This window comes from Cucurbita pepo, chromosome LG01 (assembly GCF_002806865.2).
Source record: "Cucurbita pepo subsp. pepo cultivar mu-cu-16 chromosome LG01, ASM280686v2, whole genome shotgun sequence".
Lineage (NCBI taxonomy): Eukaryota > Viridiplantae > Streptophyta > Magnoliopsida > Cucurbitales > Cucurbitaceae > Cucurbita > Cucurbita pepo.
In genome coordinates, this window is record NC_036638.1 from 4,272,790 (window position 1) to 4,286,696 (window position 13,907).

The window sequence follows — 13,907 nt, forward strand, 5'->3', positions numbered from 1 at the left end:
AAAAAAAAAAAAAAAAAAAAAAACAGGATATAGGAAGGGCTCTCACAATCCAAGAGTTATGGTGGTCGTCGGCACCGTCTTCGGCGGTGGCGGTGGCGGGGGGAAGAGATTTAACATGGGTTGGAGAAGAAGCTCTCATTGATTCAATCCAACCGCCATTAACATCAAGGTCCTTGAGGATTTTTTTACGGGAAATGGAGATGTAGCCGCCGGGAGCTGGTGGCGGTTTCTGAGCAGTAGTGGCGAAAATGGAGGAGTTGGAGACGGCGACGGTGATGGACATGTTGATGCCGGATTTGGAATCGGAAACTACCACATTCTGGTTCGTCATCGGAATTACAAGAACAACGGCTCTGTTTTTTGTTGTTTGAATTAAAATATTTCTGGTTTTTCCAAATTGGGAGCTTCAAGAACACAAAAAACCGAAATCTTTTGCGGAAAGATTGAAAGCTTGAGAGACCCAAGTCGGAGGAAATTAGGAAAGGGGGAATTTTGGGAGAGGGAAAAAACAGAGGAAGAAGAACAGAGAGAGTTATGGTGGGGAGAGAGAGGGAGGTGAAGGGTAGATTTATAGTGGCAGAGGAGAGGGGTGGGGGGTAGTGGAGGAGATAGCGAAGAGAACCCATAAGCCACCATAACTTAACTGATGGGGTCCACATTTTGTGGGGCCCACCACCCCTAATCCGCCGTCTTAAGCCGTCACCGTAACAGCACCTCCTCCTCCTCCCTCCTCCCCCCTCCCCGTCCCACTGGCTCATATTAACAGTTCAATCCACGTGGCCGACATTCCATGGTCACAGTCAACTTCCTGTACAATTCTTGCCGCGTGGATATTCGCCGAGAAGGACTAATTCATTTTTCCTCTCTATTATTTTGAAAATTAAGAAATTAAATATTTGATTTCTCACTTCCAAATTAAAATAATAAAAAAAATATATTTTTTAATTTATTAACCCTTTAATCTGTGGGATCAAACAATATTATTGAAGAAAGAAACAATTATTTTAAAAATTTGTATAAGTTCGAGATCTCACATCGATGTGAAGAGAAAAACGAGTGCCAGCGAGGACGCTAGCCTCGAAGGAGGTAAATTTGAGAAAAAAACATGTTTCAAAACCTTTAGGGGAAACGCATAAGAAAAAATAAAAAAAGGACAATAACTACTAGCGATGAGTTTAGCCTATCACAATATTTGTTAGACCCTCTCCATAGTAGACACATTTTAAAACCGTGAGACTGACGACAATACATAACAGGTCAAAACGGATAATATCTACTAGTGGTGGGCTTAGGCTGTTACACAGAGTGTCAATATGAGTATAATTGAGTGTCAAAGTTAAAAAGTTGAAATCTTCGTGTCTTAAATTTGTCATATTAAAAAAAAAACATCAATCAAGTCGGTTACTTAATTGAGCATCGTAGTTCAAAGATATTAATACTGTAAGCTTATACAAACGACCACCTCGAAAAGCATAATTTTTTTCTAGCATAACATGGGTGGACACAAAAGATTTGAACCTAGTAGATGTGATGATTGTTAGGATTATATATATATGTTAAGCAGGTAAGAGCGTTGGAATGTGAGTTAGGGGGAAATATGAATATTTTAAGGCTATAAATATGGTATTGGGGTTGATGGTTTTGGAGGCATGGTTTGTTGGAGGTATATTTCCTATTTAAGTTGGGGGGGAGAGAGAGTTTATGGCCTTTGGTACACATTTGAAGGCATATTCAAATTCAACACATTCCTTATTAAGCAATGTGGATTGTGTACCGAGTGCCCAACACATTACAAACACAACGCCCCTAGGAACTTCCTCTCCAAAACAAGCTGCCCATTTTGCTTAAGTTTTAAGCCTCTTTTCCTCTTTTCCTTTTCCTTTACCTTTTCCTCTCTTTTAGTTGTTTGCTTTAGACAACCCCTCGCATTCTGTGTATAATATAAAGAAAAATTCTTATATGCACTTATCTTCATTTTTTTAATTTACTCCTATTCTCACCATCTAAATCTTACATGATCATACGGTATATGTCCACACCAAGTAACTCACACTTTAGCTTCCTTTTAAATCTAATCCATTACATTACCGTTTTCATTTCATTGGTAGCTTCCAATTTTCTTCCCCCCGTAAACTCATTTTAACATAATCCAACAAAGATGCTTTATCAACCACAAATTTCAATTCAGGGGATCACCTTCCTTAAACTGGAGAACATTAATTTAAAGTTAAGGACGCAAATCATGAGGCCAAGGACCAAAATGGAGAACATTTGTTAATGGTGGCCTTAAACTGTTACAAATAGTTTCATAACTCAATGTCGAGCTAGGGGTGAATTGTTAGATTCTACATCAGTTGGGGGAGGGGAGAACAAAACATAGGAGATACGTAATACATTGCATATACGACAATATAATCGAGGAAAGTTTATAGAAAAGCCAAAAACGAGAATTGGAAAAGTTTTTGAAGCAGCCATGTGCGAAGTTAAGTAGTTTGTGTTGTGGAAGGAAGGTTGGCTTTATATGGTCTCATATTATTATGAGTATAGACCATCCTTAGAGGAAAGAAGATAAAGCAGAGGAAGCAAAGTGCATGTGGTTAAAACATGAAAAGATGAAACGACAAGTCGACCTCTTAAAAGCTTTCATTCTATTCTCTGTATCTAGCCCCCTCCAAACCACCCTCCTCAATCTTTATTTCTTTTCTTTCATTTTTTCTTCTTTCTTCAGATTCACACAAAAAGAGAGGTTTGCAGACCCTAACCAGAGGGACACCCCAAAAGAGATTCTTATGACTCTTCCCTCCTATAATATAAATTTATTTTCAATCAACATTCTCCAGCTTTAAACAAACATCTATGTCCAGATGTCGAGATGTCAAGATGTCCAGATCGAACCGTCCATTTCAAACCAATAAAACAAAAACAACCCAAGAATTTTATAGGTGATAATTGCATGCATGTGCATTTAATAATTTGCATACAATTTTAGGTATTCATTGAACAAAGTATATATCTAGATTGATTGTGAGGTTGTTTGTTTGTATCGTTAAAGACACTCGAAACTCTAACGTATACTTAAAACTAAGAGAATGAAATGATGATTATTTTAGATAGTGTGTAGAGGATCATTGTGAGATCCCACGTCCATTAGAGAAGGGATTGAGTGCTATGGATGAGGCTGGACCTTGAAGAGGTCAATTGTGAAATCTAATATTTTTTAAATAAAATCATGGGAGAAAATTGGAAAGGAAGAAATTGAAAGAGGACAATATTAACCGACAAATACCAAACTTGACTTCAGTGCTAAGGGGAGGATTCTGTGTAATAATATGACCCATTTAAATTACATTTATACATAGAATTATGAGTGGATAGGATCCTGACATTTAGCATGACATGACGAGGAAACCAAAAAACAAAAGAAAAATGTATGGCGTTAGGCCACGTTTCCATACGAATGGTGAAGACAGTTTGTTAATGCTCCACGTGGCTATCCGTGACGGCTTTCAGTACACGTGTGATTCACCCATGATGAACCGGTGGCTCTCTCTTCTCCTCGTTCCTTAAATTATGACTAGGATTTCATTTGATTCATCATTCGTATCAAAATACAATTTTATTATTATATTTTATTATTCTAGTTTTTTAATTTTGTTTTTAAATGCTCAATTTTTTTTATTTATATTTTTAATTTTCTATTATTTAACTTTAAAAATAATTAAATTAATGAAAAAAAAAAAGGTAAAAAACCCACTATTTCAAAGAAAATCAAAATTTATTTATACATTAATAATTTTGATACGTTTCAAATTTCTATTTTATACATTCATCCATTTAAAAAATCTACAGAAATTTCTAATAGAAAAAAAAATATTTGGGTAGAGATTTTAAATATTTTGGAATCGTGAATTGGTTTTTGTAATGATTTTTTAAAAGAAAACTATTACTCTAAAAATTAAAAAAAAAAATTAAAATCTTTTACTATATTAAAAGAGTCAATAAGAACATTTTAGAGTAAAATATTTAATAAATCTTGTATTTATTTTATAAATAAACCAACCTTCCCTTGTATTTTTTGGGCACGATTATTTATTCCTTGCTTCTTGAGAATGATAACTATCCTCACATATGAGGACGTCATCCAACATGGAATTGTTTTAAGTAAAATACATTTAACTATAAAGTTTATATGATTAAATTACCAAAAGGAAGGTAAGCCCTAAAATAAGATAAAATGTTAGTAGACTATGGAAACGAAATCGAAAATCATGTAAATGAAGGTCAAGCATAGCTTAAATAGCCTAAATGAATTAGCAAGAGCAATGTCTGTTCCATAACAAACGAGTACAAATCCACAATATAATAATACAAAATATACATAAACGAAAAGAAATTAAAAAAGTTATGATTATACAAAAATAACAAAAAGGAAGAGTTAGAGTGGAAAAAAGATTATGTCTTAATCGAATTAAACCACTGATAAAGCCACAATTTCGAACAATGTTTGACCAATTCCCTCCTCCGTCTAGTCCACATCCAATTCGAAAAAATAGAACCAACTTTATTCCGATTCCGGGATACACTATGACATGCAACCAAACACTACTGGACAAAAATGATCCCTTTCAATTTAATTTCTTTTCTTAAAAAAAAAATTAAAAAAATTGAACCCTAAAAACTAACCGCCATCCTATGTTTGGAAGTTCGAGCAATAAAACTTGAACTTTCGGTTAACAAATGGGGCCCAGTAGAGGAATAGCCACGCGTCGCAAACTGGGACCCACACAAATTCAAGTTGGCTGGATGGATGTATGACACGTGTGGGATCACACCAATCATGATCTTTCCTTTTCAGATGTCCACCATAAGCTATTGCGGACCCCACCCCAGGAGAGCCTGGCCCCACCTTTCTTTATTAAACATTTTTGTATTTTTCTTCTTTTCAGGCCTTCCTTCGCTTTCATTCCTTTTTTTTTTCTTTTTAAATTCCATTTCTGCCTGCCCCACGCTGTGTCCCTCCCTTCATACTTACAAATATTTCCATTTTCTTCCTTTAAAAAAAAAAAAAAAATACAAATATTTCCATTTTTCAGTCCATTCTTTCTTTTAATTACTATACATTTTTAGTCCATATACTCTAATTTTGTCCCATTATAAAAATAAATAAAAAAATCCCTTCCTAGAGATAATTCCATTTTATAATTTTCATTAATATCATCAAACCAATAAATATTTATCTAACTTTGTTTATTTCTTTTAATAATTATTTTAATTTTTAATCATGATATAGAGATTTCGAGAAATAGATTCTTCTAAAAAAAAATTATTTGAAAATTCTCATTTATTATTATTATTATTATTTAAATAAAATTTGATGATAAAAGGTTGAAGGTCATATTCTCGAGAATACAAATATATATTATATATGTATATATATTAAGAATTTGTATGATATTATTCCGAAAGTATATTGAGGTGCATGGATGAATGAAATATAAAATATTTATTTTAAAGAAAAAAGAATAACATATGAGATTCTTGATACAGTTCTTTATTATTATTATTTTATTGCAAAGTTTTGAAGAATTTATATTAATTTAAATGTTAATGTTGACTTTATGTGGGTCATCTTGACCAAATGGAATCATATGCCAAATTGTATCTATTTTTTCTTCGCAATTTGTTGAGAATATTCTAATGATACACATCACAAAGATTGGGGTCGGTATTTATGGACCCCAACACCAAAAAAGAAAATAATTTTTTCTTTTTTTTTCTCATTATTCTTCTTTTATTTTTGGTATCGTAAATCAAGTTGGTTATATTTTAATTCAGTAAATAAAAGCATCAAAAATATAATATTATGGTTTACGATTTCACGTGATTATATATTTATTAAATTATTAAATATATCTATAATCTCGTATTAATTCATTCTTTTAGTTAAGTAATACGTCGAAATAAAGATGTGAACATTTAATTTTGTTAAAACTATATTCACGTGATGAAATTGATTGATGAGACACTATTACAATATGCAATTCTCCCACCGAAAGCTAACTATACTCGTGTATGTTCAAAAGAACGGAATCGAAGTATATACACTTTTTGTACATTATCATATAGAATGTTGTAAAGTATACCATATCAACTTCCACCATCTTTCCTCTCTATTTAACATTTTTTCCCCTTTTTTCTCTCACAACTTTTGTGATCAGATTTTGATTTTTGACATATTTTAAGGAATATTATCTTGTGTTCGTGATTGAAGATATTTAAGAACGATGAACCAAATAAAAATTAGGTTGGGATTCCGGAAATCAAATGTTTAAAATTACGATTGAATTATGAATATCATAATATTAAAACAAATTTAGAAAATGGGAAAATAAAATGCTTTTAAAAAAGTATTGATAATGTTGACAAGATGAGTCACACTTTGAAGCAACTTGGCAGCATATTACTGGAAATATATGACTTTTTATCATTAACCCTTAAGATCATTGTTCCCTTTTTAATCCCTAAGCTTATCTTCTTCTTTTCTATATCCTCCTTTTCTGAAAGGCTATGATGAGGGAGAGATATCTTCAACTTATAACCTATATGCCTACCCATTTATAAATACTCTACATAACGCCATGATCCGAAAAAGGTGATTCGATGGTAAATCATCCATATTTATCTTTAATATTATAGCGATGTGTTAATATAGATGCATTATACGTAATCTTTTTATTTATTAGTTTGAAAGAGCTCAGATCGTAGCTTTTCCTTACGAAATTCTCCTTACATTTTAAAAGACAATAATGAAATCAAACGATTAGTTGGATAATTCGAGTGTTTGATGTAATAAAAGTTGAAATCATTATCTCATAGAAAAAAAAAAATATATATATAATATATATATATATAGTGTCACGTCGGAACACAGTCGGCAATTCCCATCTAAAATGTGTCCAAATTATTCAAACAATATCTTTTCTTGTCTTTGCTTATGGTGTTTCTCCTCTTTTCCAGCGGATCATTTCCCAAGCTTTCGTGTAATCGCACTCTTTTTTATTTTCTTTCCCCTTTTACTTTATCCTTATTAAAAAGGAGTTTTGTTTTATTGAATTACCTTTCTTTTAACTTGTAATCCAATATTAAATTGTCTTTGTATTTTGAGCAATAACTTAGTTTGGTACTTCAAACAAGTTTGAGTTGTAATGCTTGATGTGTAAATTTTCGGAAATTGGATGTGTTTGATTTTTCCGTGCTTGGTCTTTAAGAAGTAAGTATGATTCTATCGATACAAGACCAACATGATGGATAAGGTCTATAACACGATGAACCTTAGCTTCGGTCAACTCTACAATTGTAATGCAGTGATGAAGTCTCTAAGAAATGACACAATAAAATCAAACTTCTTAAAGTCTTATCCAAAGAAATTGGAAGCAACAAATTAAGGTTGAGACTAAAGCTAAGGTAGCTTATCTACTTGCGTGTAAGGAAACATCATAGAAATCCTTCAATGAAGTTTTCTACCGTCTCACAATGTTCGAAGGATTGGATCTATAGGCTCTCATTCAACAAGTAAATGCTCCCTTCATTGATGGGTTCTTATGATTGGAGGACGGATTTAATGGAACACTTAGACACCTACAAATCACGGATAGAATTCTACCACGTTTGTAATGCAATTCACTGTAAAGTATTCACTTATTTATTAATACTTTCAGTCATAGGATGATTTAAAAAGATAAAAATAAGATCAATTGGTTCTTTCAAGAAATTACCACATGCATTTGTGACTCGGTTTTTGGTAGAAAGATACCAATACATACCTCAAAGGCACCTGCTAAAAATCAAGCAAGAAAGGACCAACTCTTTCGTTGAATTCATTACTAGAGCATAAAAATATAGGAATGTTGAAAAGTTGTTGAGATCAAATGAAACATAAACTAGAAACAAAAACAAAAAAACAGATGTTACGATTGAGAAATTGAGGCATGAGACATAAGAGCTATGCACGCCTCTGCCTCGACAGACCGAGACAAACCATTGGTAGACAATCTTGACAAAAACGATTATGTGAAGACTCGTACCTCTTGATACCCTTTCCCCTCAATTTTCTAATATCAAATGTCTATCAAACTTTCCACCACTTTTCCACGTACAACTTGTTAGAAAATTTATTTTGAAAGCAAGAAGCGACAAAAATATCACTCGATGATTAAAATAAACTCAATTTTTAACGTTTTGAAAGTTGATTCTTTTACATCTAGATTCAATATGTGTCGGTCTCAAATGTGTGAACCATACATCCGATGAAAAAGCTTTTTATTATTACTTTTTTTTTTTCTTTTGGCATTATCATTTGAATGGGGGAAAAAGGTATGAGGAAGCTTGATTGGATAATTGATGAATAGAATCAAAACCCCTAATTACTTATTTTTGGCTTTATGGCTTTTGCAAATCCCTATCTAATTCTAAAACTAAAACAAAAACAAAACCAATGGCAGCTGAAAACAGTTGGTAATCTTAAGGAAAGTGCCACGTTTTCCTACCACACTCCACATAGATATCATGGACTTCCAGGTTTTCGGCATCCTTGTCACCATAATTATCTCCAATTACAAACTAAATTAAAATATCAATTTCAAATCTATTTTCCTGTCTACTCACTTCAGATCACCATTTTTTTTTTTTTTTTTTTTTTATAAAACTTTAGCAAAAATATTAATTAAAACTCATGAATCTACGACAACTTTATTTTTCGTTCGAGAAGCTCTAAAACAACGACAACACGTAAACTATAGTATAAATTCGAACCAATTTATTATAATTTGTTACACTTTATAAGAGAATTTGAAGTAGAAAAGAAAGTGGAGAGGTGCAAGTGATTGATTGCTCAATTATTATTATCTAAGTTCCCATAGGAAACTCCAAATACAAGGAAACCAATTGGTTGGCGAAAATAAAGTTTAAAAAAAAAAAAGAAAAAAAAAAGGGTCAAGATTTATAATGACCCTTCAAAAAAGTTGGTGATTTCCATTGAAGAGAGGAAAAAAGAATGCAGAATTAGGGTTGGTGATTCTCTTCCAACTTGGGTATCATTCCCTCGTTACTTTTTGTTCTTAAAGCACTATGATTTCTTCCATACTTCCCGTTCGTTGAAACGTAGAGCCCTTAGTTTTCGGGGTTCAAGATCTAAATCATATTATAAGGTTTGATATGTTAATGTTGGAGAGCTTTTCCGCTCATGAATAGACGTTATGTTGTCTTTTTCTACTTTTATACTTTTGAAGATTCTAAACATTAATCAATTCTAGAGTTTTATTAGATTATGATTCTTTTAAAAGTGAGATATCTTTCTTGCTTATACTAATGAAGATGTATTTGTTGCTTATAAACCGATGATCATTCCCTAAATTAACCAATATGAATTTCCTCCCAACAATTTTCAACAGGATCGTCTCAACACCCAAAACACATGCAATATTAAAAATCAATTATGAAGATCTATGATATCCCTAATTCATGATAAACCTTAAACATATATACCTAAAAGATGATGAATATAACTAAATTTGTAAGCACATTGTTGGAAGTAGGAGAGAAAATATGTAATTTAATTTGTGGTGATTTAGAAAAATATTTGGTTTGTAAGAAGAGTGGGCAGAATGATATGAGGCCAAATAATGAACAGGAAATATGAGATTTCGGCCTAAAAAGTGACATAATAAAACCAAGTTTGTGTTCACATTGTAATATGAGAAATTTCGGCCGCACGCTCTTAACTATTTTAGTAACAACATTTGTCTTTGTCTCATTATTTAGATATCTCAAAGTAGTTGTCCTTGCACCACGCTCAACTAAACAAATTATTATTTGCCTTTCAAACATAACTTTTAAAATATGATACTCGATCAATAAAGATCACATCTAAACAAGAGATTGTGAGGATAAGATAGTTAAGAAGGGAAGAGTAAGAACATGATCCAAGAGAATTTCGAAAATATCAAGTATCGAACCCAAATTCCGAGTCTTTTTCTTTTTTTCTTGTTGTCAATAATTTGCCAAGTTTGTATCTAATTTGATACTCATTAAGTTAGACTCAAAACTACCTAATTATTAAATAAAGTATGTTTTAAAAAGAATAAAAAATGGTGATAAATGGAGAATTGGCGACCACATGTTGAATATTTTATTTGAAAGCTAGATTTGGCCATCTCTTGAGATATTGGGCATTCTCATAATCTATCAACAAATACCCAAATCTACCTTTTAAAAAAAATAATCCCTCAAATCTAGATTCTACCTCTCTATATGAAATTGTATTCTGTTCATGTGCATGCCATTCTATGAGAGAAAAAAAAGAAAAAAAAAACGATACGTAAGAACTAGATCCATTTGAATAGTCGTTGGACGTGTAACTATGGAATCTAAAGATCATAGGTTCAAGGTCACATTCTTTGACACGAGGAACACAGTAGCAACTCGTCTCATAGTCACAATTTATCTGTCGTTTCAAGCTTTCAAAACAAGAAAAACACGTTTGTTGTATATGGTTCAACAATTGAAAGCATGGTTACACATTCCACCATGCTAACCACCTTGAGGTATGCACATGATCCCTTGACAAGTACGTCAAGACTCACCAATGCTCATGAAAATTTGGGTTAGTTGGTCATCCATTCACTCAACTAGAGGTGCATAACGAGGCCGCCTTCACAATATCAGTCCTACTTCTAAACCTTTTTTTAGTATATATTAAACTATAGGAGAGGTTCGCTGAAGGCTTCTCGAGTGATTGGTCAAAATGATTTAAGCTTTCTATTATATTAGTAAAGTGGAAATGAGGGACAAGTACAATAATTTTCTTGCTTTCTTCCGTTCCATCATGCCTATAACTTGAGAGATTATTGAAAAGTCTTCTCCACACAATAATTCTAATCTTTTCAACTATTAAAAAGTTAGAAATTTGGTCGAAAAAAAGAAAAAGAAGTCAAAAGAAAAATACCCTTCCCTCAACTCACCTCACCTCCCATCATATTCATTACTAGGAAAGCATGTCGTATACTCAAAAACTCAATCATTCAATCAACTCCAACTAATGAGTCGTTCAAAGGTTGAGTCTTCGACTTTCTCCTTCATTCAAACATGTAGGCACCCATTTTTGTTCATTTTTTTCTTTCAAAATAAACATCTTAGAAGTGCTTCCTTTTTAAAATTTGTATTTATTATCATTTATAGTCTAATCTTTTGAACCATTAAAAAGTTTATTCGAATGGTTGGATGTATATTCAAACACAATATGATATTATTCTATTTGACCTAAATTCTTTTTCGTCTTGTTTTTTTTTTCTCATGGTCTACATTCACATCCCCATCCCCAACTTAGTGAACTTCAATTCCATAAATTGAATCATTGACTATCAAATGCATCTTCTTAGTGGAGTGTGTGACAAGAAAGGTAGGTTTCATAATTTGTAGACCAACTTGGAGAAACCTAAATGTTTGGTCTTTTTTTTTTTTTTTTTAAAGTAATAAAACAAATTTAAGGTTTAGGTAAAGATTAAGATGTAATTAGATTTATGCTTCACATTGATGAATAGCTCGTCTCATTAAAGAGTTGTATTATAGAATTCCTTAAAACACTCTTTCACTAATCATATTTCCCCAGCAAAAGCACAACAATACAAATCTTACCCTAACTCATGTGTCATCTTACTATGTATTTTATTCAATTTTGAGTTGGGACCCACAAAGGAGAGGAACAAGAGAATATTGTCCACTCTTGGTTGAAATGGAAAAGGATAGGTTTGGTTTATTTTCCATTTTTTTTTTAAATTTAATAAAAAATTTCACAATCGTATGATATTATTTTATCTACTATATACGTCAACAGAGAGACGTTATTCATTTTATTTCTATATTCCATTCTAAAGATTTCATATTAATATAGATATTGTCTCTGCTTTAAGAGATATGAAGCCTAATAACGAAAGAATTACCTCTAGTTTTGTCTTAAATTCAAAAATCTAGTTGGAAAAGAAAGTTCTGGTTATGCATGTCCAAGGTGCATCTTATTAGTATGAGTAATGTCACGGTTATGCATGTCCAAAGTGCATTGTCTATAGCCACATGTCAAATGTCTTAGTCATGCTTGTCTAGGACATGTTGTCCATGGTCGCATGACCGTTCCAAACTCCTTTTATATGTTTTTTCATCTTAGATAGGCCTTAACCATGTTATGTCAATACATGAATGTATGATTATTCACCAAAATCATGTCTATGCCTGCTGTACTAAAATGCCCCAAAATGTAGGGGGGTATGACTAGTTGTCACTTCTTCCTACCCGGGTTATATCCTATCAAAATTGTTGTTGTCGTCTCATCGCTTTTAGCTTATAACATTGTTTTTTTTTTTTTTTTCAAATTGTTTTCAACGTATTTCCTTCGTCATGTTTTCCAAAACATTTCTCTCAAACATGACTCGAGTCTTGAGAATACATCGACATTATCCGTGAAGTACAAATTTCTCACAACTGATTTGTTCGCTGGATTAGAACAAGTGTTGCACAATCACTGTCCCACTGTCGCAAGAGTGTGATTGTGACAACTAGCAACTATCAATTTTATTAATTCGTTTGTAAGTGTATTTGTATATCATGATTAGAATCCATAGTCTCGATTCATGAACGAAGGCAAGCGTGAGATTCGATATTTGAGATTTTTTTGGTATTTGAAAAGGATATAGAATTATGTTGGCATGTGGAAGGGATGGAAAAAGATAGAATTGAAGGAAGGAGGAAGGATGAAGGGCAGGGCAGGGCAGGGCAGGGCATGTTGAATGGTCGTAAATGGGAGTGGGTTGGGTTGTGTTGTACCCATCAAAGGATGGGTTTATATTTGAGAGTCAAAATCAAATGCCATTCTCATTCTTCCCTCCATTCTTTCCTCAATAATTCTCCAAATATAATATTTTATTATCTTTTTTTTTAATTTATTTTAATTTCAAAAACAACAAATATTTTTTAATTTTTCAGAACGAAAAGTGACTCGGCCCATTAAAAATGGGCTCATTGGCCCATATCAAATATTGGGCCTCTTCTTTCTTCGAATGGGCTGAATATTACATAAAATATTGGTTGACATATCAAATTCAGCTAAACTTAATACATTTGTAAATAATTATAAATAAATATCAACATGTTTTAGATTATGTTAGAATTTTAAACTAAATTCCCTCCATACAAATTGTGATTTCCTCTCTTCTTTTTATCCATTATTTTATTATTATTATTTAACTCTCACATTTATATTATTATTTTTTGTTCGATTTTGTTACTAGAAATTTCATAAGGAGCACGTGAGTGAGGATTAAGTAAATAACATAGTTATATTACAAGCAATTTAGGACAATGTCAAGCCATTAGATGCCTAGATCCTAATTCTCGACCCCTACAAATTTGGATCAATGGTATCAATTAATATAATCATTATAAGCAAATTCTTCCCCAATTAGTTAACATAAAAGTTGGGTTTTGTTTGAAAATTTGTAATTTTAATCTATTATTATTTGTTTTGTAGGTATTAGTCACCAATTTCCATAAATAAATAAATAAATTGGATTGAATTGGATTGGGTGAAGGCTATCAAATTTAGATTTTGGGGAAGTCTATAGGCCACACCCACTTTAATGACCTCTGACTATGCATCTACCAACTCTACTCTTTTTTTTCCTATCAAACTAAGTCTTTGACACTTCATCAATCATTTAATTGAATTTTTATTTTCTTTCTTTGAATTTCTTTCTCTACCCCAAAAATTAGAAACAAAATCTGTAAATGCAATGAAATTATGAAAATAAGATCTATTTCATAACTAAAACTTTTACAATCATTTCACAAAAAGAGTGAAT

The 13,907-nt window shown here is 32.1% G+C and overlaps 1 protein-coding gene across 1 annotated transcript in view; it reads right to left on the bottom strand.

Annotated features, from left to right (window-relative positions):
- Positions 1-553, bottom strand: part of LOC111777656 (probable trehalose-phosphate phosphatase J) — a 2,720-nt gene extending 2,167 nt beyond the window's left edge. Inside the window, 1 exon segment of the mRNA XM_023657393.1 lies at positions 47-553. Within this exon segment, the coding sequence (XP_023513161.1) occupies positions 47-331 (285 nt within the window). The 5' untranslated portion in view covers positions 332-553.
- Positions 554-13,907: the final 13,354 nt, after the last annotated feature.